The sequence below is a fragment of the Sitodiplosis mosellana genome, unplaced genomic scaffold, assembly GCF_009176505.1.
Source record: "Sitodiplosis mosellana isolate CC-2019 unplaced genomic scaffold, AAFC_SMos_1.0 Smas_scaffold_6197, whole genome shotgun sequence".
Taxonomy (NCBI): Eukaryota; Metazoa; Arthropoda; class Insecta; order Diptera; family Cecidomyiidae; genus Sitodiplosis; species Sitodiplosis mosellana.
The window spans coordinates 2,858,329-2,885,242 of record NW_022601438.1 but is presented as its reverse complement, the minus strand read 5'-3'; the positions used below and the strand labels follow the sequence as shown (position 1 = coordinate 2,885,242).

At 37.9% G+C, this 26,914-nt stretch overlaps 2 protein-coding genes across 2 annotated transcripts in view; both read left to right on the top strand.

The window, feature by feature from the left end:
• LOC129577252 (histidine decarboxylase) overlaps positions 1-11,793 on the top strand; it is a 16,898-nt gene extending 5,105 nt beyond the window's left edge. Inside the window, exons 6-17 of the mRNA XM_055463970.1 lie at positions 3,380-3,433; positions 3,835-4,010; positions 6,629-6,699; positions 6,831-6,850; positions 7,120-7,218; positions 7,435-7,513; positions 7,956-8,076; positions 8,169-8,302; positions 8,966-9,111; positions 9,194-9,245; positions 9,485-9,601; positions 9,952-11,793. Of these exons, the coding sequence (XP_055319945.1) occupies positions 3,380-3,433; positions 3,835-4,010; positions 6,629-6,699; positions 6,831-6,850; positions 7,120-7,218; positions 7,435-7,513; positions 7,956-8,076; positions 8,169-8,302; positions 8,966-9,111; positions 9,194-9,245; positions 9,485-9,601; positions 9,952-10,061 (1,179 nt within the window). The 3' untranslated portion in view covers positions 10,062-11,793. The remainder of the gene's footprint in view (positions 1-3,379; positions 3,434-3,834; positions 4,011-6,628; positions 6,700-6,830; positions 6,851-7,119; positions 7,219-7,434; positions 7,514-7,955; positions 8,077-8,168; positions 8,303-8,965; positions 9,112-9,193; positions 9,246-9,484; positions 9,602-9,951) is intronic.
• Positions 11,794-17,908: 6,115 nt separating this feature from the next.
• The window catches only part of LOC129577248 (uncharacterized), a 40,667-nt gene continuing 31,661 nt past the window's right edge, over positions 17,909-26,914 (top strand). The window contains exon 1 of the mRNA XM_055463964.1: positions 17,909-18,512. The gene's annotated coding sequence lies outside the window, so the exon portion shown is untranslated. The remainder of the gene's footprint in view (positions 18,513-26,914) is intronic.

Below are 26,914 nucleotides of genomic sequence, written 5' to 3'. Positions count from 1 at the left end.
TCTCTCTCTCTCTCTCTCTCTCTCTCTCTCTCTCTCTCTCTCTCTCTTTCTCTTGCTCTGCCATTCATTCCACGTAATTCCGATTATGCATCAGCCAGGGCACACTAGGTGTCACATCACCGTAAATTTCCTCTTTCTTTATTTCACTCTCTCGTTGCTGCTTGGCTCAGTGTACCGTTCGACTGGCGCTGCAATTTATGTTTTCGACTTTGTATTTTGTACATTACGATAGACACTGATTATTGATTTTGCTATTTATGAAAGCCAAAAAGAAAATCGGTTTTGGCTTCTCTCTGCCAATTTCCCTGCTCCCTCTGCTTTGTTCTCTTTGTCATCTATCCGTCGGTTCATTTCTATTTTCCTTCTATTCATTTGTTGTTTCTGTTGTCGTGTTGTTTTTGCCATTTGTTCGCTATTCGCGTTCATTGAATATTTTCTTCGTGGTGACAGTAGCAGCAGCAGCGTGGTTGACAAATCCGATTTATTTCTCTATTCTCGTTTACTAACCAACTTAAAAATACTTTCTGGACTTGGCTTGTTAAGTGTATCGGTATATCGGGATGTGATTTAAATTTTGCTTTCTTCTTCTTCTTCTTCTTCTTCTTCTTCTTCTTCTTCTTCTTCGTTTACATCATTTTGTTCGACTGCATTTCACATGCTCCATTACGGTTATGCCATAAATCGTCTCTCCTTCTTTCTCTAGTCTTGTTTTTCTTCTTGCTTGCTTACTTGCTGTTGGTTCTCTCGAGCATATGCAATTGTGCCTTTGTTTGGGTGTTTTTTTTTTCTTTCCTTCTTCTCTCTCCATTTCAATCACTTTGGCTTATTTTCCCGGCGAATTTTGCACATACACGCACACAGTTATTTTTATGCATATTCCCACGAGAGTTAATTAATTTCGAATAAGAGAGTTCGAATGGCGACATGATAGAAATGAATAATAATTAGTTGTTTGTATTAGCAATGAAAGAGACTCGGGATTGTTTTCTCTTCTTCTTCTTCTTCTTCTTTGCGTTGCCGCGTGAGCGAGCGAGCGCGCGCGCGCTTTGCAGAATTTATGGTGCGTTCGACGAATAACGAACACTTTGTAGTTTAGATAATATTCCAACGAAGTTCAATGATGTTTTTATTGCCTTCATAAAAGGTGGTATGCGCGCGCGCCACAACATTCTCAATGTGTTTCAACAACTGTATTTTTCAGAGCCGGAACTGGCGCTTTAACGAATTTACGCGCGCATTCTCTTCGTTTCTCTTTTTCTCTCTCTCTCTCTCTCTCTCTCTCTCTCTCTATCTTTTTTTTTCTCGCTCGCTCACTCTCCGTCTCAACCTCACTTACTGGCTCTATTGCTCTTTGCCAAAAGAACGGTTTGTCCATTGTTTAAGGTTTTTCATTTTATTTATGGTGTTTCGTTTTTGCGTGACTTGTGCCGCACTGAAATATTAGCGTATGCCTATGCTCCAATGCTGCACAATATCGGGAAAAATAGAAGAGACACAGATGCGATTTATGCGCGCTGACATTGTATTATTAGTTTTAATGATGCGGTTGATTTGAACAATACAGATTTGGATTTCGATGGAAAAATAGCACCGAAAAGGAAGAGAAACAAACCAACATTGGAACAGGGAGGATAACATATAAATAATCCTGATAGATGCCATTATTATTCGAGCATTCGATCTGTTTGTGGTTCGCTTGACTTTGATTATCAAAAGTGCTTTGGAAATAATTAACGAAAAAACCCCATTAAACAAGCATCTTGACAACATTTCGTGCGATTCTAGGTCTCTCTCTCTATCTCGCTCACTCTCTATCTCGCTCACTCTTTCCATATTTCACTCTTTCTCTCCCTCACAACACTCTATTGCAAAGCATATTTTTCTCAGGAATTGACGACGATTGTAAATCGAGGTACTTGCTGAAAATGTGTACACGGCGTCTAAAACTTCGAAAAATAATTCCACACGGAAATGAAATGGATTCTAATGGATTTTAATAGGCAAATTATTTATTAAGACGAAAGCATCGATTTATCACAACGGTGTATGTGTGAGCACGTTCAAGTTTGGCCAACACAACGACGGTCATTCAAATGAAAATTGATGCGCGCCATACCTGATTTCCATTTACTCGAGTAATTACCATTTGGTTATAATTTAACTGCTGTTTCTTTTTTTTTATTTATCAGTGCGACGCTGGTGAAATAAATTGCTTTACGCTGTGTTTCCCTTGAATCAGCAAACCAACTATGTATCTAGTCGAAGCGGTGAGACATCGACACAGAAAGAGAGAGATAGAGACAGAGTATGGAATTTCATCGAGATAAACGTCCAAATTCTCCGATGTGCGCTAACAACGAACGTTAAGCCAAATAAAATCGGACGAATGGCCTTTGTTATGCAAAACAAAAGCAATAAGCATCAAAGCAGAAAAAAGGAAAATCACTCATTTCAATGACTTTTCATATTCCAACCATTATTCTTTCTTCGTTCTCTTTTTTTGCGCACTTCAACCAACTAACAATTAAAGTTGCAAACGTATATTCTTCTTCTCAGAATAGTAGTATGGAAACACAAAGCACATGTGCTTACATTACGAATGAGGGACAGAAATAGAGAACAGAAATGAGCAGTAAAAAAGTCTCGTTGATTTTCTGACTGATTGGCTTTCCACCGTATGTGTATGTGCGTGAACAAAAGCACTTATTTCGATTTAATGATTGATCAAAAGCAATAATTAATACGAAATTCTCGCACAGAACGCACCACAACAACCATCTCTTTCTCTCCGTGTGTTTCGGCAATTTCTTCATTTTCTCCATATTCGTTCGGTAATGGTTTACAATTGGCGCATGTTGAGCGAATTGTTCGAGTTCAATTGAAGCTGAAGTCTCTCGAAATGGTCATAATTTATTCAAACGGATAATTTATGAATTCATTTATGGCCGATGTGCGTATATGTAAGTGTGGTGCTATCGCTGGGGCAACAAAAAGGTGCAGAAGTGTGAAATCTGAATAAAAAGAACCGAACAAGAGAAGTGCAGAGCGCGTAAGATAAAAATGAGCGAATAAAAAACATCGAATGCAAATCATTGTCCATCGTTTTAATATGAATATCGGCATTTCGGATGAGTTTCTTTGGTTGCATCATCACCACCACGACCATCAACCAAACCATGAATGTCACTTCGGCTCTAGTCGATGAAGTGTGGCCCGCTGTAACTGTATTTTGCAATAATCGATAAATTATTTTAAATAACTTTTAAACACAGTTTGTGTAATGATTGTTGACTTTTGGTAAATGTTGTTCTTTCTCTCTCTCTCTCTCTCTCTCTCTCTCTCTCTCTCTCTCTCTCTCTCTCCGTGTGTCTTGTCACAGGTTTGCGCGACGCTTGGAACAACGGGTGCCTGTGGATTTGACAACTTGAACGAGGTAATATTGAATTTAAATAAATTCGCAATATTATTACGCTGCCAAAAATAAAGAACATATAACAATTCCGATTATTTTTTCTTCTTAACTTGCACAACACGAAAAACATATCCAAATATTCGTTGAAGCAAAAAAAAAAACATCATTATCTCAAGAGTACCGTTAAAAAAGATTCTCGTTTTCCAAAAATACAAAAAAAGCGAAAAGAATATTTACTCGTACTTTGCTTTATTTCTTGCTTTTTTTTCTCTTCTTGATTATGTGCTGTGCTTTTTTTTTCGGCGGTGCGTGGTTTGAAAATGTATGTATACACATTTCGTTCGTTATACGTTTACCGTGGCGGCTGTGTCCGTTCAACCGAATGCAATGGATCGATTGCGTGCGCATAACAACACACCAAGATTGGTGATATTTGCATGGAGCACAAAATTTGGTTACACGTTGATGCTGCTTATGCTGGCAGCGCATTCATTTGTCCCGAGTATCGCGTTTGGCTGAAAGGCATCGAAAAGGCCGATTCGATTGCATTCAACCCGTCAAAATGGCTTATGGTACACTTCGATTGCACGGCCATGTGGTAAGTCGTCATTTATTCCGTTCGTTTCGTTTCAATTTTGAATATGATTCATGATTATCAATGATTTAGTACTTTAGCCTCTCTCTATACGTAAGTAGGCATTGGTATGTGATTTTGAAGCCGATTCGTGCGATCGCATTAATTATCGCAGCCAAGAATTGCAAGGAACCAACTTTTCAAATGCAAAGATGATTTTCCAACATTTCGATGTGTGTTCGATTCGGTGAATGTTTTTTTCGACCCACGTACCAACATTTTTTACTGCAGCCTCGAAATAAGGAAATCAATATTTCGAAAGGATTTAGTCGATATTCAAACACACACATGAAAAAAAAAAAACACTCAAGCTGCCATTTCAAATGCGCCCGGGAACGATCATTTTTCTTCTTACTTAAACAGCCAGCTGAGAGCCATATCAATCCGAAAATTTAATAAGGTGTTCAGAAATTGGCGAAAATGACTGAAAATATTCAAAAACCTTCGAACCTTGTGCACATTGCTGAAATCTGCTGCATGTCTAAATATTCGCAATGAGAGCTGTTGGCTTTTATCGCCGCAATACGATTCAATTAAATCGAGAAAAAAACACGAAGAGAACGAAAAACAAAACAATAACAGCAAAAGAATTCGCGAATAAATATGAAGAAAAAAACATACACACAAAATTATACACATTGCAGTGCGACGGCGATTTGATGGAATCAGTGATTTTTCTTCTTGTTTCTCTTTACTTTTAAGTAAGAACATGTTCTCGTTCGTACGTGATTTTTTGTATATTATTTGCTCTTATCATTCGACTGCTGCAAAATGAACAGAAGAAAAAAGAAGGAAAAAAAGTACAACATACACACATTCGTTGGTTCGTTGTCAGACGTTCATCGATTGAACGTCCCGGCAATACTCTTAACGGTACATAGCGTGCATCGTTGTTGGTCTCATATTTATACATATATATTGACTACTAAAACCAGCAGCATCACATCAGCCCAAACAGCAACAACATCGACGAAAAATAATAATAATCATGGAACACTCGATGACCACATTCTTTAGAGCAAAGCAATATAAACAGTATTCGATTTGCTTTTTTTCAGTGTTTTTTTTATTTTGTTCATTTTTTTCTGACTGAGTTGCGCCTGAGTCAATCTTGTTTGCTGCATCGAATGCAAGATGTCGAAAGATTGTTGTTGATCGAAATTAAGTGCACATTATGAATAAATTGAAAGGAAGTGGTGTTGTTGCTTGTTTTTTCCGAACATCTCAATCGTCTTTCGTTTAATTTTCAATTCAAAAACTGTATATTATTGATCATTATCGAATTATATATATTTATTCGTCTGCTAAGCTGGACTTTCATAGTCGCCACTCCGTTTTATAATAAAAACGCAGTGGAGGGAAAACGGTCAAACTTTTCTTACTAACACGTTCTGGTGCTGATACACACACACACACACAGCTTATGAATCGCCAGATATTTCTATCATAGATTATTCTGGATCAGGGATAGAAAATAACAAGCTTTGCCTTGCCAGCTTCACGCAAGACAAGAGCAAAGCAGTTGGTTCATAGCATAAATCTTAAGCCGACAATCGAAATGATTTGCATTCGAAGGTAACGAAAAACAAACGAACGAAAAAATTGAACATTTTCTTTTTTGTTAAAGTTTAGTTTTTAGAATGATTACAATTTGAAAATCTCTTTCGATTTATTTGAATTGCAACGGATTTGCATGTGTGCACTTTGTAAGTTGCAACATATGGCCATGGGAAATACTTTTTAATTAACTGCATATAAATATATTGAAATGTTGCGGTTTTGCGCAATCATCGCCTTTGTTACAGCAGTGAACATCTGTTGAATGGCTTGAACAAAGAAACCATTTTTTGTTGCTTTCTTCTAGCTTAAGTAGACAAAGCTCAACTTTTGACTGAGAATCAAGATTAATTTCCTGATTTAAAGTCAGGATTATAAAGTGCGAATCATTTCCAAGTTCATGTTCGAGTCCGTTTCCTCTTTTTATGATTTACGCGATGCCATGTGCCTTCATTCACCGGCACAGCTCTACTCTAATTTGATAATAAAACTAATTTAAGTGAAGCGCGCGAAAAAAGCGATAAAAACATAAAACATAGGCTTGCATATTAAATGGATAAATTTCCATATCAGATCCCGTTAAATCATTTTATATGGCCGTTTAGCGGTGTTTATCACTTGCCAATGTTCATACACGAAAAGAAACCAATGTGTGGCAACTAAAAAACATTTGATTGCGCATTGGATGTTATAAAATGTGCGCGTACACTTGCGCGCATGCTCGCACTAACGCAAACGGGTCAAATGGCTGATGTATCGAGATAATGCGAGGTGTTAAACAGGTTTCTGTATCTTCTTTCGATCCTTTATGGATACGGTGTCGAAAAAATTTAAATGGTCGCACCATTCCTTTTTCTTTGTCGATCTTGCTCTCGCTCCTTCACTCTCTTACTATTTCTCGTTGTCCCGATCTGTGCTATCTCTACGATACACACTGAGACTAGTACTATTCTTTTAGTGTATGTGCGATGCACATTGCAACACGCATGGATTAACATTTTTGGCAATATGGAATTTCTTTGCAGGGTGAAGAACAGTTGCGCATTGCATAGAACATTTAATGTGGAGCCGCTCTATTTGCAGCATGAAAATTCAGGTTAGTTAGTTCATTCGTAGAATGGTGTTTATGCAGCACATTCGCGTGATATTAACGCACACGCACATACACACATAGCTCATGTCTAACTGAAAATAATTGTTGTTGTATTTATCATTTCCGTTAAACAGGACTGGCTATCGATTACATGGTAAATTACTTGAATTAACGCTCTTTAAACAAATCTACCGCAATCATTTCTTAATGTGATTCAAACTGTGAGATAACAATTGTTCATGATTTTGCATTTTTTGTTTTTCTTCCATTCTTTGGGTGTATTCAATCAAACGGAATCGGCTTCGTCTCACTGGAATGGCTTCGTATAATAATAATAACAACGAAAACCGCACACACACACACACACATATCAACAATACACTCTCGCATGAAAAATTCTTCACTTATTAAATTATTGCTTAGCACTGGCAAATTCCATTAAGTAAACGTTTTCGTGCACTGAAATTATGGTTTGTCTTACGAAATTACGGCATAAAAGGTCTGCAAAAGCATATACGCGAGGTAAGTGAAAAAAAACGCAACAAATAATGATGCTCTCACTCTATTACTACATAGTCTCATTCTTTCTCTCTCTCTCGCTCTCCCTCACTCTTTCATTCTGACCACGCTCCATCGTTCGTTCGTTTGGTTTCTAATTGCCATTTTGCGGTGCTTGATTTCAATTTTTCTGATTGTTTGATTTGCTTGAACTCTTCTATCTTGATTTGCTTTTCGCAGGGCGTTCGACTAGCACAAAAATTTGAAGCTCTTGTTCTGGCCGACAGCCGATTCGAAATTCCAGCAATAAGACATTTGGGTATGTGTTGTATACCAATCATAAGTTATTTTTTTTTTCTAATTTATTACATTTTTCCCAAATGAAATGCAAAATGTCGATGAGGCGAAAAAAAAAGAAAAGATGAGACAGTCGAAGCTAACGCTGATTGATAGTGATTGAGAAGCGATGATCATGAATCGTTTCTCTTCATGAGTCCAAAACTCTTGTGTGAATAATTAAGTGAAATACGGATTATGCAAATTGAAATTGGAATATTTCGTTGAACATTTTCATTATTTTAAATAAACATTAGCTATTTATGTCGTTGTATGGAACGGTCGACGACCGGGTGCACTCTAACCTCTCTCTTTCGTTTACTTTTTCTTTGCGTTTCATTTGGTCAACTCAACAAAAATTTATGTTCATTTTTTTCTTCTTCGTTTCTTTGTTTTCTTTTTGGACACAATTGATACGATATCAGGCATGGTCGTATTTCGGATCAAAGGTGAAAACGATTTAACGGAACGCTTACTCAAGCGTTTGAATCATCGTGGTAACTTGCACTGTGTACCAGCTTCGTTGAAAGGCAAATACGTGATTCGGTATGAAGTTTTCAGCTCAGATGATTTGATGACAACGCAAATAAAACGCTTTCAATTCTCGATCATCTTTCTTTTTTGTTTCATTTCGATAGCTTTACCGTTACATCAACGCACACCTCGAACGATGACTTGCTCAAGGACTGGGCCGAAATTCGAAAAGTATCAACGGAACTGCTGGAAGAATTGAATGTACACATCACTGATCGGGCTCGAGTACATCTCAAAGGTGCTTTTTTATTACTATCCAATGCATTGCTTTTAAGTTACCGTTTCTTTGTGAAGACAAGCAATGGTTTCAACGGCAATCAATGGAATTCAAGTTAAAACCAAACAAAATTTATGGTTGCAATTGAAAAGCTGCAGTGGCGTATCCAGAGTTGAATTTCGGGGGGAGGGGGGGGTTTCAATTATAGTTTTTTTAAAGGAAATTTTCAGAATAAAACGCATATACCGTGAAAAAATGAAGTATCGGAATCAAAATTTTATTTTAAAATATATATGTGGTTTTACAAATCGATTCTTCTCTTCTTTCTTTCCGCAAATCTTTTTGCGGTTGAACCCCCAAACATCCCCTGGATACGCCACTGAAAAGCTGCACAAAACGAAAACAAGCTCTGCATCCCAAAAGTTTGTTGAAAACTTTTTTATTCACCGTTGGAATTTCCAACTTGGAAACCAATGCTTTTGCGATATACACTCGGTTGAACAAAATTAAATTCAAAATTTAGCTAGTCCTTCATCAGTTGTGCCATTTGTTGATTTTTTCATCATGTAGCAATTCTTTATATGTTGGAATTTAAAACTGAAAAAAAAATTTGTTCGCCTCGAATTTTCCTCGCATCTCATTGAACTTTCTCATGGGCGTGTAAAATATTTTAACTCGTTGCAGATACACGGGAAAAGAATGAAGCTTTTGGCTCAAGCTTATTGCTTGCCAATTCACCGATGTCACCGAAAATCGTCAATGGATCATTTGCCGCTATTTTTGATGCAGATGAATTTTTGGCCAAAACCTATGCAGGCATTCGAATAGCGGTGATCAAACATTTCGTTTTTTATGTGCATATTTAAGGGACAATATTTTAATAATTTCCATTGAATGTCTTTTCTCCAACAGAGCCAAAACTCGCCGGCGATGCGTCGACGTGTTCGTGGCATTTTGATGTCAGGTAAACTTTCCACTCAATTTTTCTCTTTAGCTCTCTCTGTAAGCACGTTTGAAAACAAAACAAAAAAAAAAATACTCAAACGTTGGTTGGGCTGCTCCATTTATTCGTTGTATTGCTATTTGGCTTGTGTGTCTCCATCTGTGGGGGAACAGCTCAACGTTCATTGCTTCGGATTACAACTTTCATTGACTTTTTCTTGCTTTTCTTTCTTTTGAATCACATGCGCCGCCGTATTATAGGTAAGCAATTTTCATTAGACTCTCGAATGGACTTAGTTTTTCACGGTTTAGACGGTGGACGAGAGTCGGGTAGTAAGAATCACGCGATTACGGAGGACGGCGAAGAGTCGTGGGAAGGTACGAAGGGAAGGTATTGTAGAGATCATTTGAGCAAAATTTTAAATGTTGTTCGTGAATTCATTTGTACATGTCGTGTTGTCCAACAGTGTCAATCATCAGTGCTTTGTTTTCTATGCAACTATTTCGAATTGTAGTGTTTAATTAATCTTGTGTGGTTTTTCTGTTGAAAAATCGTTTCGTTTCATCTAAACCATTAACGGATAATTGGCAAACTGATTTGATTACTAAGATTAAGGGAGTAGATGCTGTAGTCGATGTTTAGATGACTTTTTATATGGTGAAAATGTCCGATCAATAGAAGGGAGTGTATCAAATAAATGTTTTTATTTTAATCATTTTCTCATTAGTTTCTGAGGCTAGTGCCGAAGAAGATACCGTTGACGAGACACCACCACCAACGACAACGACAACAACAACAACAACAACAACAACACGAATAAAATACGATCGTTTATGACATCAGGAGATGCCGCATCAGTATTGCGGCTATGACATCAGTCCATCATTGTCAACATCAAGCAATGAAGACTCAACGCCAATAAGCACCTTGCAATTTGCTATAGTTCAAACCGCCCCATTAAACGATTTACTTGCAAACAAACAACGATCATGTGCGGGTGCCGCTGGCTCTTGCACAGCAACTAACAGTGCATTGAATCGGCGCATTTGCAATGATTTACGTTTGTGTGGAAATAAATCATTTAGTCAAAATGTTCGACCGGCTCGACCATATTTTCCGCCACGCCGTGTCGACGGTTCAACATATGATAATCGAAATTCGTTTGAAAATCGATTGCAACCGAATCGATTGTCGGAAAAGCGACAATCCGATCCACAAATTCGGTATGCATTTTATAATAAAGGTTTTGATGTGGCCACATCATCAAAGCATCGCAAATATTCGTTGTCACACTATGAGGTGCGACGAAAAGCGATGCCCGACATCAATGAATACGGTTCAATGGAAAATGATGAGCACGAGGAGGAGAGTAGCGATGAATGGCATGGTTCACGGCAAAATTCACAGTACTTTTGTGGAAGTAGATCGTCATGGGAGATCCATCATGGGAGCAGTGGACGCGATATTACACTGCTGCCAAAACTGAAAATACGTATCTGCGATGAAATGGGTGCACGAATCAATCATTCATTCGATGAATCATCATTTTCCGATGAAAATTTCAATTCGAATACGACAACACCTCAGAGCACCATCACAAATGATTCCATCGACATACCAAGCGCTGCTGGTGCTGGTGCTGCTGCTACTGCTACTACAACGGACGTCACTTGTGAACACCAAAAATCTAACGAATCCAAACCGAAACCGAAGAAAATTCACACCAAAATGGAAAGCATCCATAATGACAATGATATACCAATTTGCAAAAAATGTGGCCACCGATTAACCAACATTCAGAAACAATTTACAAATGCATTCGTCTAGCTCATTGAAAATCCAAATATATAATATATGTATATACATATTGTGTGTCTGTGTGAAATTTAGTTTTGTTTAGTTGCCTTTTTGCGTTGATTTCATTTTGAAATCTCTTTTTGAGCTTCAGTTTCGGCATGTTATTCGGCATAAGTGTATTAAGCATTGAATTCATAAATTTTAAGAAATCCAATTTCGTTCATCATTTGGCTGAAAAGTAGAAATCTGTACATAAGCCCAAATCAAAATGCTGTGTAATTACAATAAAACCAATGGGAGACCAACAGAAGAGGTTGTAGATGACTAAGAGTAATTCTCCAAAGAAACTGAACCAAATTTTCCTCGCAGAAAAAAAGAGAAAAATAAAGAGAGAGAGAGAGAGAGAGAGAAATTAAAATCAGTAAAGAAGCATTTAGAGTAGATTAAGAAATGTGTGAGTGTTATTAAAACCAATATCAAATAAATAGTTATAACCAGAGAACGAAGAATTCGATCGTCACATCGAAAAGTTGATTTTGGGAGAGTGCATCACAACTCAATCGCATTATCACGTTGGCTTTTCATCCGCATAGGTTTTTAGTGTGTAAGTCCACTTTGAATCGATGGAGTTTTATGTAGTTGTGAAATGTATGAAATTAATCAAAAATTTAACGTAGTCATCAAATTTATGGAGTTATATTTAAATGAAAACGAGTATGCATATTAATGAAAAAGAAAATCTATATAATAAAGCCCAATGTTTCAAAGTGCATGTGAAATGGCCTTTTCATTGTGAAGTTCACAGGTTCACCGTTGACCATGAATGGGTGAGAGAAAGATAAATGTCGACGATGACGACAATGAAGACGGTAGCTACGATGCAGGCATTCCAGGGCCGCATCACATCGAGATGAGAACACCACACGTCTGCATTGTCACAGACCTGCAACCTTCTCCCCGTAATTATCTAATTTTATTTGATAATTGTTTCGTTGTAAAGTAACAATGCAACATATATGCGCCAATGATATGATGGAGATGCAACCGTTGCTAACAACGGCGGAGAGAAGAGCAAACAGACGAAAAATAAAATGAACGAAAGAAGAAAAAAAAGTAACAAGCGAAATAAACCAAATGTGCACGGCACCCGTTTTACAACAGTCATTCAACTTAAAGAAAATTGAAATAAAGATAAATGAGTGTGTGTGTGTGTGTGCGCGCGCGAGCGCACGCTTATGGTTACTCTCATGTAAGTGTGGTTAACACATTCCTAAATGCACATTTTTACTTTCCTTAAAATTGCAAAGCCAAACCAAACAACCGACGCCGATGACGATGGCGACTAGAGAGAGAAGTGAGTAGAGAGAAAATGCAGCGAACTAAGAAGAAAATCATACCGCATCAACAAGTTGCACTGCACACGTTGTGCGAGCGCGCACTCGAGAAAAAAACACTCTGCATCCAACTACACGCCAAAAACCATCAAAATCAACAATCTCACCATTTAATTTGGATGGTGGTGTTGTTACTCTTTGAATTTTTGGTTTTGATGTTTCGATCCCGATCATGGGAATGAATGCATTTTGTGTAATGTAAGTGGTGTGGCTGCTGCTGTGGCTGCTTCTGACTAAAATTGATCGGCAATTTTGCACTATTGTATGCACTCACATTCATGGGAATCTGAATGCTCTGTTTGTTTATTTTGTTTGTGTTTCTCTCTCTGTCTTCACATTGATTCAAAATTAACGATTTTAAGTACTTTCAATGCATTTAAAAATAAAAGCAATATAAAATCGCAAAATGTGCTTTTATTTTCATAACCGTTAATTTCTTGCTCGTTTACGATCAAACGAAAGAAATGATTTCCAGCAAAAAATCGTATCACTTGAGTTTATTTTTCGTTTCATGGTTTTAGTTCGTTCGTTTTTTTTTTCTTGTTGTTCGCTGTTTTCATTTCTCTCTATCGTCATTATATTCCAACCGGAATCGATGCAATAAATATTCATGTTGTTTTCGGTAATAAAGGTGAGCACGGTGCAATCACCCATTTCAAATGGCCCATTTGGTTGTGGCATTTATTGCAACTAATTGCAGCCATAATTTCAGTAGCCGCGCACGCGCACCATTCCATTATTATTAGCCGAGAGATGAAAAGGCGCGCGAGCGCAGTGACATTCGGTTGGACCCCAACACCAACTTATGTACTTATTCAGCGTGTGATCGCCACCGAAGTGTGTGCATGCGTGCATGAGTGTGCTTAAATGCATGCGCACAATCTATTTAATGCACAACCAGTTACGTTGACTGTTGTGATCAACAGAGACACACCAAACGCGATACATTTGCCGTTTATGGTTTTTGGGTTTTAGTTTCTTTCTCTCCCTCACACACACACACACACACACACACATAAACACACCACACTTAAAAAAACAAACTTTGAAGCAGTTGAAACACCTTTAACAAAACCGATGAAAACAAAAACTGCATGTCTAGTGAAAGTGATCGATAGTATGAAGTTACGGTGTGTCACAGTGAACTCTTTCACATTTGTTATACGCGACCGGAGAGACGGAGAGACATACGACAATGTTTGCATTTAAGAAAGTGGTCGAATACACAAAACCCGATGAACAAGAAAAAAGCACACACAAATACAAACATCGACGAGCGCTGGCTGGTGCGCGCACATTTATTAAAATAAATAAATGGAAAAAAAATTTACTCGATTTGGGATGGTTTTTAATCTCATCATTATTAGCCTAGATACATCAAAAGAAGGCAAGTAAACAGACCAAATCGACTGTAGAGAGTAAACAGGAGAGGTAGAGAGAGAACCAAATTGTGATTGATTCCGGATGAATTGTACACGCGCTCGCCAATCAAACGTGCCAATAATAATTCATCGCAAATTGGATTTACAATCTGCAGATTAATATAATAATAACGCTAATAACATGGCATTCAAAAACAAGACAACAATAACAAAAAAAAAGACTAGTATTTGGCATTATGGATGGTGGCCATTTGGTCGTGCATAATTCTTATCGTTTTCTATTGATCGTTGAAAGATTAACCACGTGATATTGAATGTGCTGTGGATTTGAATGCAAACGAGAGAGCAAGCGAGTGAACAAAAGATAGAGAGAGATAGAGAGAGAGAGAGAGAGAGAGAGAGAGAGAGAGAGAGAGAGAGAGAGAGAGAGAGCAGCTAGAGAGATTATCTCATCTTATGAATTCCATTCGTTCATTGTTGTTTCGCTCATTGAAATGGCTCCCCGCGTACGACGTCTTTTCATTAATGCATGCTCTTGCATCTTCGATAATACAGACTTTATACTTTCCTTATTTCTTTCTCTTGCTGCGTGTTTTGTTTTTCTGTACGTTTTCTTCTCTTCTCTTCACTGCGTACATTCACACAAACGACCAGCTTCATTTCTCTCCATCGGCGCTGGATTTATTTTTTCTCTCTCTCTCTCGTTGTTGTTATTTTGTGTGTAAGCCCAAAATATAAGCAACAAACCAGCCACAGCAGATTATGTTACAAGCTTTAAAAGCCAATTTACTACTACTTTCTTTCTTACATCACTTTGGGCTGGATTGGTTTCTTTTGTGTGTTTTTTTTTATCACACTCAAATCAGTTGATTTTATTTTCAGATGCAATTTATGTGTATGTATGTGTGTGTGTGTGTATGCAATACGCCACAAGCGTATGATTTCAATGATTGACGTTCTGTGTTAAAACGATAAAGTAATTGAAAAGCAACACGTCCAAATGTTTCAGCATCAGCAGCAGCAGCAGCAGAAACATCCGGCAAGCAATAACCTTTGAGAGTGCTTGGAATTCCTTTTGCACGGTTTTTTCCCTTTCTGGTTACAGATCCCCATCCGCTAGAGATCATTTTCCAACATGCTTCGGCATTTCGATGATCGATATCACGGTGCACATGGGAAATATCGACATTTGACGTGACTCAACAAACAATAAAAAAACAACAACAAGTCGCGTCCGTGTTCAGCATAACAAAAGATACTTCATAAATGTACAAAGCTGAATAGAAAAAACGCACCGCTGGCCATAAAACCGAAATCATTTGTGATGATCTTTCAGAAGCTTTTGAAATAAACTAACGAAGAAAAAAAAATACAAAATTGAAGTCTAAGCCCATGTTGTTTGTTAAGTTTTGCTGCTAAAATCGATGTGCACGATGGAATTTTTTCACATGCGAGAAACAATAAACAAATTCGGCGAGCGATTGGTCTATTTTTAATTGGTTTGTTTTTCAAACGTAACACTTGCAGAGCATGGCAGCGCGCACGCGGGCACGCGTTTTATGCGAATTGTCGCAATTTAATCAACACTAATTTCATCAATTTTATGCCAATGTTTACCCAATTCATTTGCAACACAACACGAAGTTGACCCTCATTTACACTCCATAACAATTGCGATTTGGTGTTTTTTGTTGTTGTTGCTGTTGCTTCAAATAGAATGGTAACATCAATCATCGATGCGTATGTCACAGACAGAATGTGACGACAGATTGGTAAAGAGAGAACTAAAATGCGCTCAGTTTTTTCGTATCATGCTGCACATAAATTACGCGATAATTTTTTGAAGAAGCTATGGGCAACGCATAGGTGCGATGTAAATGCCAAAAATAGAGACGATTCAGTCAAAATTCAAAATTATGTCGCAAGCACTTATCGCCGTACCAGCGTGTTGCTCGAAAAACAAGCACACTGAGAACAGTGAGAAAGAAGAAAAACTCGAAAACATAGAACCGACAGTCAATGCGCCGCCATCATCATGGAAATCAAATTCCATAAAATGTTATGCAAGACACGGATCTCATTTCGAATACTGAAATTCTCTCTTTTCTCTCTCTCTCTCTCTCTCTCTCTCTCTCACTCTCCATACGCTGTATATTTTCGTTTTTGTGCCTGCGCGAACGAGCAAAGAGAGTGAACGAGTGATCGCTCGCTCACGCGCACACACGCGTTCGACCATAATTGAGTTACCTTGACAAGGCAAACAACAATGGTAACGCAATTGCAATCCACATTCTGATGTATGTCATTTACAGCCGTTGTGTCGAAGCCATATGCTTCGTGGAATTTCCCAATCGGAGAGAAACAAAAAGAAGTTTTATCATAATTTTGTCAGTCAATTTTTTTGTCGGCCGACCGAAGTGTGTGTGTGTGTGTGTGTGTGTGTGTGTGAGTAAGGCAACATAATAACAATAAGAGAAAATGGAAAACGGCCAACACAATATTGTATCGCTAAGTAACTTCGGATCACAGCAAACCAAACCGAAAAAAGCAACAACATAAAACCAACAACGCCAGTGAACTGAAGACCAATTTCAGTGGCATTAATTGAAGCAGTTTAATTATCTGCAAGTGCGTTGCTGCTGAGGTTGTTGTTGTTGCTGTTTTCTGTGATGCGGGCACAACGGTTAAACCAATTTAAGACCAACTAAAAGTAAGAAGAAAAAAATTGCTCCAAAAGTGGTTCAAACAACGGTCTTTGCATCAATCATAACAAAATGACTGACGTCAGTTCAGAAATTCCACAATGATTACAGAAATCAATGCGATGACAAACACTTCCGAATTGTTTGACTTTTTCCGTATGGATATGCATGCCCTATCGCCGACAACGAATCGCAAAAATTGAAAACGATAAATCATGTGGTTTTTGATCGTGCATTCGGGTAAGTCATCCGGGGTGACGACGCTTACAACTTCCTCTTAAGTCCACAAAACATCACTTTGGCATGAAGCAAACCGAAATAAAATAGCTAACGATGAATTTATGAATGTTTGCCACTTCAATCGATTGTTTTCTTTTCGATTGTTGTTATGCGATTCGATAAACGACTGCAAAATACGATCTAATTGACTTGTATGCGCGCGACTGATCTTTTTCTTTCTTTCTTTCTTTTACTTCTGTTTCGTTTTGATTGAGTATATGTTGTGCACTGTTACGCCCGCCAAACGACAGTCAATCCACCATCAAACAACACACACACACAAACACACACACGAGCAACAGCGCCTTGTCTGCTCACTTTCATACAAATTCCAAGCTAAAATTCCATAGACCACCTCTTCTTCATCTTTTTCTTAGAGCTTTTACTCAAGAAGGTCGCGATCATCGCTTAATTCTGTTCAGTTTGTTTTGCATACATTTTTACTTTCATACACTGTGAATGACTCACTTACACAGTTGCCATTGAAATTGGACTGTCCACGGCGAACGGCAGGTGCTTTCTGTTCGATTGAATTTTTTTTTTTGGTTAGTTCACATCCTGATTTTGAACTAATGACGTATGAATATTGGGCAATTCTAATATTTTTATAAGATATGTGTGACTTTTGGAATTATTTCAAGGGCAAACGAATCTTGAATGATTCTTTCTATCGAACCTTTTTTCTAAAAATCAACTGAAGAATGCCGAAATTCGAGAACGAAAAAGTGAAAAGCAAAAAATATCCAGAAATGAAAATATATTCTGAAAACTATTCCGTGCTCTTCTTTCATGATGTAATTTTTAATTTTTTTTCTACATCAATTTCAAATCACGCGCGTGGTTGATGTTAGTGTGGCCAGCCTATTATTGTCTCACCAAAACGCACTCACCTCAACTCATTTCAGTTGGCTCAGACAGTGTTTGTGCGCTGAGCAAAAGCATACGCGCGCGCGCGCGCTCTCATACATACAAAGCTGAACCGAAGTGAGCCGGGACGGGGAATGCGCTCACATTGTATGTACACTCGTTCGTATGTTTGTGTGTGTATATCATAGGTTGTTGTGAATTTTCTTTGCCGATATCGCGTTGTTTGTCTTCTGCTTCAAAAATAAAACAGCAAATGCATAATTATTCATTCGCTGTTTAGCGCTTTACCGTGGTGTACTGTATTTTGTTTCTTGTTTCTTGTTTTGAATCGTTTGTCGTCTAAGTCAACGCAATTTGGTTGGATTTTTGTTTCTTCTTCTGTGAAACATAGTTTAACACAAAATCGACCGTAACAAAGATTACAATTTTGATTTTTCGAAGAAAAAAAGGTTCAACATTTTCAATATTTCTCACAGATTTGAAAAAGAAAAAAAAAACATTTGATTTGAAGCGGATGCAATTGATCTTCCGCTATATCGTGTGCATTTTTAGTGTGATTTTGTGCGATTTTCCATTCCATCTCCATTGAAATTTTGAAAGTGCTTCAGTTAGACAATCGTGAATTTGAACTCTGACCAAGAAAAAAACATAAAAACGGAAAATTGCGTGAGAAAAACGAAAAAATAATCTAAAGTTGATCAGAAAATTGCCGATTGTGACATTGTTGGGGTTTTCCCTCTTAATTCCGCATCGAATTAAATGGATTATATATGAAAAAGGCTCACGAATTAAACTTTATTTTCACCGAGGTTTTTCTTTTTCTGTGGATTACATTGATCGTTCATCAGCGCTTGGAATAAATATTGGGTAACATATGCATCTATTTATTTATTCATTTAAATTCTTTAGCTCTTTTAAACTAATGGTTTTGATGGTTAGGCACGAAATAGTGAATCACATTGTGTGATGGGCCCGTCGTAAATATGTATATGGTTTTTTTCGGGCTCGATCAATTCAATCGCATTCGATAAATTCGATGAAGCAATTTGTATTTGTAATGTACGAATTTGGAATCGAACAACCATAAAACTAAAATTCTTAAAACAAAAGATCTACAAGCGTCACGTAATAAGAAAGAAACCCCCGAAAATGAGCAAGAAATCAAATAAATCCTAGGTATTTGAAAGAGTACCGAACGAAAGATAATAAATGTGAAACTTTTTTTTTTCTTTCTCGTCTTAATTTCGTTCGGTTTGTTACAATGGCGAAAACGAGAGAGAAAGACAACTGAAATGAGATGAATAAAAAAAAGAAGTTCAAAATGAATACCGATTTTCAAGTGAACGAGCAAAGAAAAGCGAAACAAAGCCATGAGTAGAGTACACCGAGAGAGCGCAGCTCACACACAAAATGTGTACCGAGTCGGATTCAATGGAGAAAAAAATAGCGCCGAACGTGAGCGCTTGCGCGTGCGCGGAATTGGAAATTCGAAACGATTGCGTGCACGAAATACATCTTCTTCTTGCTGCTTGTTGCCCGAGCAAGCGAGCGCGAGAGTTCATAGTCAGAGAGACTTGGCAAATCACAGCAGCCCAATTGTTTGTCTGTATTGTATATGTGAGCACGATGTGATTGAGATTTTCAATGCACTGAGGCTGAGTGCGTGTGTCGGGCCCATTGTCTGTGTCTCCATTTGCTCGGGGAGTTGACTCGTTCATAGCTGCTGCTCTGCTGTTGCTGTTGCGAATGCGAAGATTCTTTTGAAACCCGAATAAAATTATCTGAACGGAATGGTAACACCAGCGTATAATAAATGCGATTATTTCCAGTGCTTTGTGATGTGATGATGATGATGATGATGGTGATGATGATGATGATGATGATGATGATAATGGGAAGAGTGAAAGAGTGAAAATATCAAGATGATATTTTATTCTGGAACAAAAAACGACAACACAAATTGATGGTATGTGTGCTGACACGATAGAGACACGCGCCTTTCGCTCTTTTGCGTAAATGTAACGCATCGAAATATTTACCTCGGATCGAAGATTCAATGAGCTGCTTTATCAACAATGAACTACATGGAAACGCAATAAAATTTATTCGAAATGAAAAAGTGAGCGGACGGAAAACAGCAGCGCCACAAATTGAAAACGCACAAGCAATAAACCGTCTGAAGGTTCGCACCTTCATCTCTGTCGTTGAGAAGACGATTTTGCAGATGTAAAACCAAAAGAAAGAAAAAAAAACACACATCGCACCATGAATTTTTACATCATTTCCGTTGTTCCTATTGCAATTCTGCTGTTGCAGTTGCTGTTGTGTTTTTCTCACTCCCTCTTTGTGTCTGATTTCGGACCCGATTGGAATTGGTGATCGTTACGCAGCTTGTTATTAATACCAGCAAAAGTTGTTGAGTGTCTCAAAATTCAGAGACCAATCATCTTTTCTTGCACAAAATCGATCACAAATTTACTGCTCCAATAAGATTCACTGTCCAATTCGTGTGCAATCGACAGAGAGAAGAAAAGAAACGGGCCACCGATGATTCGATGATTTCTATCGACCAAAGGAAAAAAAAAACATTTCATCGTCAAGCAATTGAAAATAAACAGAAAAAAAATGAATGAGAGTGAAAAGCATTTGTACTTTAGGCAATTTATTTGCTGGATCATTAATATTCACATTTGTTTTGCAATGTTAAAGATGGTAGTGAAGTTGATGGCCAAGAGCGCATCACCATCGGATCGCACTTCCATCTTTCAATTGAATGGTCGAAAATATTTTCATTCATGATCATGTTTTTCGGTCTTCATTCTCGGTGCGTTGTGCACACACGGTTAATTACAGCTCATCTCGAATTATCGATATGAGAAAAAAAAAAGGTAAACAACGATGCGTTGCTCTCTTCGTGTACACAATGTACAAGAGGAAAGTAAATTTCATTTAATTATGAATGAATCTACGGGATGGGTCTATCGAAGGCACGAGAAAGCCACATCCGAAAATGATGACAATGCGTGTGCCCGCGCACGATATATGATGTGAAAAAAAATTAAATCGAATTGGTCAGTCGGTCGGTTGGTTGTTCGGGCGGAAATTCACGAGCGATCATCATGATCAAACGGTGTGCAAAAAATTTCATTTGAAAAATGGCATTTTCTTCTTCATTTTCTGTGGTGTGAAATTTGTATTTCAACACGATCGCGCAGTTTTGCATGCATACCCAGCAGCACGGTTAAAAGAGTGGTCAAGCGCATCATCATGCCCCCCATGAGTGTTTTGCAACGGTTTCCCGTTTGTGAATGACAATGAAATCTTGGATGATTGTAGGCCCATTAAACGGAGGCGATTTTTTTCATAACTGATTCAAACTCTTCGTTTCCACATTTTCACATTGCTCCATATAAACGAAGACAATTGAAACACTTAAAATGGATTTGTTTATCTTCATTCTGTTGATGTTTTTCTTTCCTCGCAATTTGTCGAGCAAAATCTATGGTTTTTGGACGAATTGTCACCATTTGATGAGCGATTTTCATTCATTTCTTCTTCTCTCTCTCTCTCTCTCTCTCCTTCTCTGGAGAAAAAATGACTGAAAATTGCCACATTCATTTCACACACACACACATTCACACACACACACATTTGGTTTTGACGAGAGAAACATTTCAATATCATTTTGTTTAATCGGCAAATATTCCATGGCAAATGACCATTGAATTAAATGGCCACTGTTGGTTTTTGTTTCTTTCGACGCTGCATGGTTGCGTAAGTGAATGAATATATATGAAAATGATGGAAAAACCATGATCGCCAATCACTTCTTGTTTATTATGCGTGTGTCGAAAATTGGGGAAAAATTTACGATCGAGAGATTTGCGGATTTCCTACGCCTTGACTTCAATTCGGAATTTGACATGAACGGCGGAAACAAGCCGTTGACAGGCGTTCACGATTTCTTCAATTATCGGAAAAATTAAATTGATTTCAATCGACAACGGCGACGACGACGACGATGATGATGGCATTCAATTTAGTGAATTATTCAAAGTGGGCATCATGTGTGCGGATGCAATAGCTCGATGGTGTAAACGGAAAGTCGCAAGACATACCGAAATGATTGGATTTCCCATAAGCAAAAATCAATTATATTTTATTCGTCGTTGCCGTTATGTCGTCCGTCAATGGGAAGAAGAAGGAAAAAACAACAACTATGCCAAAATGAGAATGCCTCAGCCAAACAAATTAAAGGTACAAAGCAAAAGTACACGAGTATAATTCATATCCGTTGTTATTTCGGATGATCGCAATATTCACATCAGGCGGACAAAGTGGAAACGACCGAACGATTGATATGCTTAGTGATGCGTTGTCATCATTGGTTTGGTCGTGCAGTAATAATTATCTCGTAATAAATTATCCGAAAAGAAATGAGATCGCCTTTTTCTTGTTTTAAATGGTGTCATTGCAGCAATCCATGCTGTCCGGTTCGATCATACAGAAGGAAAAACACAACGAACTGTGAACAATAAATAAATAAAAGAAGAAATAATGCAATGAAAAACGATGGTTTGCGCCATATTCTCTCTCGTTAAGAAATTTAAAAAAAACGACCGACCAACCCAAAGCAGATACAGTAGAATTGGATGTGAATTTGAAGGAAAAAGTAGAAGTTTAGCATAAAATCACATTCATCATCGTGTAAACACGTGAAATGGGAGAAAAGGTCTTGAAATTGCTGGTTTGGCTTTGTGTTTGGCAGCGCCACAGCGAAAAGAAAAGAAATCCAGAAATTATAATTATATCACCCAGAACTGAGAAATGCATCGCGCGTTCACCACACAACAACAGCAGCAGCAACAGTAACAACATTAAGTACACATTGTACAGCGGTGAAGCGAATGAGAGAGAGAGAGAGAGAGAGAGAGAGAGAGAGAGAAATACAAAAAGAGAGTAAAAATTTGTGTGTAGTAAAAATTTCCGACGTGAAACGTCGTACAATGGGAAAGCAAAAGCGCTCTAGATTAATGATGTGCCATCAATTTCTAGCGTGAATGTGCAAGTCAAATATTCCATCGCAATGTTACAATAGGCACAGACACTGGCAAACAAATAACAAACGACGTTTTCGATCTTGCATCAAGAATTGTTCGGGCAATTAAAAACACACCGACACAGACACACCGCAGTAATAGAAATGAAAACAACACTCCCCCTCAAGTGATTTGGTGGAAATGAAAATTGGTACCGAACAATTTACATGTTTCTGTTTGCTTTTGTCTGTTATTTTTTCAGTTTTTGATTATTTCTCCTTTTCTTTTTTTTTCTTCTTCTTTCATTTTCTTCGCGTTTCAATTTCCATTTCGATTTGTTGTGTGTACGTATTGTGATTTCGATTTTTGCTTAGATTTTGTGAGCTCAATGATTCGTTTGGCATTTATAGATCTATCTAGTTGAGAATTTTCATTTGGAGCGCTCTCTTCCCACTCTGTGCGCTTGTCTATTTCCCATGTTTTGGCCACATTGTCTTTTTCCTCGTTCGATGCTCGTGCTGATGCTGACACGTTACCGTCACTTTTTCTTTCTGCTTTTCCCATTTCATGCGCATTTTTCCGCAATGCACGATGTACTTCTCCAATACATCTCTCTGCCATGTCTCTCGCGATTCAATGCAATTTTTCCTAGAGCAATTCAATTTTTGACACGATGTGCTCTTTTTGTTCACGCCATTAAAAACGCTTCTGCTTATCTTCGCTCGCCGCAAATACATATGCACGCACACACACCATATTCAAAGCAAAAGCAGTTTTTAACCAAAGCACACGGCAATAATGTCTGTTTGGTGTGCGTCGCAACGATCTTGATGATTTGCGTGAAGATCGCGCGAACGACCGTAAAAGATGGTGTTTAATGATTTTTCAGGTGAGAGTAAGTGAAAAATTAAATGCGCAGACTGAGCGATGTGCAAAACAACAAACATGAGCGAATGGAGTGAACAATATAGTCATATGCATAAAGTGAGGCGAAATGGAAAACAAAGAAATGAAACAATTTATTTATTGTTTATTGCTTATGGCTGCCCAAACTCTCGCACACACTCATACATCACCTGAATTAATACGAAATTGAGTTCGAATTACGACTACGACCATTTCCACAATTTGGAATTCTCGTTTTTTTTCTCTCTCTCTCTCTCTCTATCTTTTTCACTCTCTCTCCCTCTCTCTCACTCTTTTCACTCCTTTTGTTTCTCATTCATTTGTTCTCTTTCCCTGTTTCACTTCATCTTTTGTGTCCCTCATTTATTCCGTGTGTTTTTCTTCTTCTTCACATTTGAGTCTGATTTGATATAAAGCCATGGTTGATTTCTTTTCCGTTTTGCATGCGTTCTCTCTCTCTCTCTCTCTCTCTCTCTCTCTCTCTCTCTCTCTCGCATGTGTGGAAGTTCAAAAAGTGAATTTCTACCGCATCGAAACGACCTTGCCTCGAAACATTCAACGTCAATGCAACGGTATAAATGGTTGAGATGTGCAACTCATAATGTGAGAGTGTCGTTTTCTGATGTAAATCTGTATCTGCTTGTTGGCATTGTGCATTTATTTTTCTGTGTGTTATTTGTGCAATTTATTGAATGCATATATGCAAAGCATGCTTTGTTTAGAGGCGCGCGAAACCAGTGGAAATAAAAATGGCACTGGTGAAAATTGTGTGTTCCGTGAGCCACACGCTTATTATTAATTATGATTGTTCGAATCGAATCATTTCGGCAGATTGTGTTGATGATCGTTGAGAACAATCGAAGAGAGAAGAGAGGCACGGAGAACGAGAGCGAGAAGTGTCAAGTTTAAGGCATCATTATCAATCATAAAATGGTGCTGCGAAATGAAATGAAATCAGCACATTTCACCAAATCCACTCATACGGGTAAAAGTGTTCGAGTATCATTTATGAAAGAGAAACACAAAATTTCGACGCATCAAACCAATGAGCAAGCCGAAAAACGAGAATTTCTTCTTTTTTTCTTGTCAAAATACTCTGGGATTTTTTTTCCGTCTTCTTTCGGTTGTAACAAGATGTTGGCGACAGTTTTAATGCACTATAAAACAGCAAGTAAATTAGAACAAATCGCAAATAATTGTATGTATGAGCAATATCAAGCGCAAAAAAGAACACTTCACACGCTCGGTTTGGGCCCCAAATCACTACAATATTTGTGGTTGATGCTGCTGTTTTTCCTTCTGTCTGTTATTATTTTGGACATTTTCGGCTGAGCAAGCAACAGCAGCCGCGGCAGCAGCACCATTTAGCAGCCCAGATCATTTCGAGCCAAATGGAGAATGGAAATGGACATGCATGAAATAAACATATTTTGAAATGGCTGCTACACCGATACCGAAACAGTCTTACATCAATTTCCGTCTTATTTGTTGTTGTTGTTGCCGCTTGTTTTCACCGCGTCATGATCTTATATTTATAAAGCGTGAAAAGTGATAAATTGCCAGATGCCAGGCCAAAACATACACACACACACACACACACACACACACTCAATATCGTTCACGAAAAAAATATAAATTATTACATTATTCACTAGATAAATATATAATAATATCATTGGAACTGAAGAAAGTGTGTCGTATTCGGTGTGCTTTTAAGATCTCTCATGTGCTGACACTCTTGCACTCGCTTGCTTGCTCACTCGCTCACACATACACACACACACACACAGAGTTAAATCAACATCCGATTTCTTTGCTCTCCATCGCTTTTTTTTATTTGCCATAATTAGCTGTACACAAAAAAAAAATGAAATAAAACATATTTCATCTCATTCTACCGGAAAAATGAAAGAGCGTTTCAGGCAAGGGAAAAAATGGAACGCACGTCTTAATATATCAACACCAAAATAAAAGAAGAGAAGATGAAGTCGAGAAAAAAAAGTCAATGCAAATATTCAACAGTCAAAAATTACAATGTCAAAAACTCTCTCATAGTATTTATTTGCCCTCAAAAAATCACCATGTTCGGTTTCGCATGTCGCTTCAGTTTTTGTCCGCAACCTTTTTCTGTTTTATTTCACTCGATGGATTGTTTGAATTGCGGCTGCTCACATGGTCATAATGAGCATGAGGTTGCACTAGATGTACATAATCTAGATCAAAATCTACGATCGGTTGTGATGCCACCATTGTCACCAATTGAAAATGAGCAAGAAGGATGATTCAAGGATTGATGTTAAGGTTGAACAATGAATTCGTGTCTCATTTAAGCCATCAAAATCTTGAATTGCCACCAAAAAATGCTGGAAACACCATTTGCCTAGGAGCTAATTTGAAGGTTTCAAACGGAAACATTCAATATGGGTGGGTCTTCACTATATTATGCCATTTCCACTATCGATATTTTCTTGTTGATCAATATTTTCATGATTGAATGTTGTGAACAATCGAATGAAAGAATGTGATTTGCCGATTTGCCGATTTGCCTGAGGTTTCCTCTTCGTTGATTGCGCAAAACATTCAAAACGGTGACATACATTGGGCATGCATTTCTTTAGTGATTCAGAGCACTGGTAATATTACATGCTCATGAATTTAAGCATTCCATTCACAGTGATTGGCAATTGTTTAATTCACGTCCGATTCACCGCCAATTATGACGAAATGGTAAAACGAAACATATTTCTACGATCATAATTATGCGCTTGTTTACCTGATCGAATGCAAATGCGGAAATGAAATCAAATTGGCCGCGCTACCGACGTCGTAGCCGCCACTCAATCGTTCTTTCTCGTGTGCATTTATTTTCAATGCCCGAGCCACATTCAAATTTAAACAATACACGCACGAACACATAGATTTGTTCCGCATGTTGGAATCCATCGTGCTTTGTGAACATAAACAAGAAGTACACACGGTGTTGTGAGGTGGTAAATGTTTTGTTAATTTTGTGCTAATCAAATTCAAATTCGAAATATAAACATCGATCGTTTAGTATCGTTTAGTGATCGTAAAATTTCGGTCGCGTTTTCAACCGTTTCATTTGTTACGAAATAATCATCGACAAAGCAAGAAAAAAAAGAAAGAAATTACACACCGAAAAAGCACAAAAAGGCCGAGTAAGAGAAGTCCGAATGTAACACTGGGTGCGCGAACATTTGCATTGAACCACCAAGAGCCAATGCACTCAACGCGCGCAATGTACGCGCACGCGTGAAAAATTTGTTATTGTCGATTATTTAACACCCATTCAGGAAAATTTAC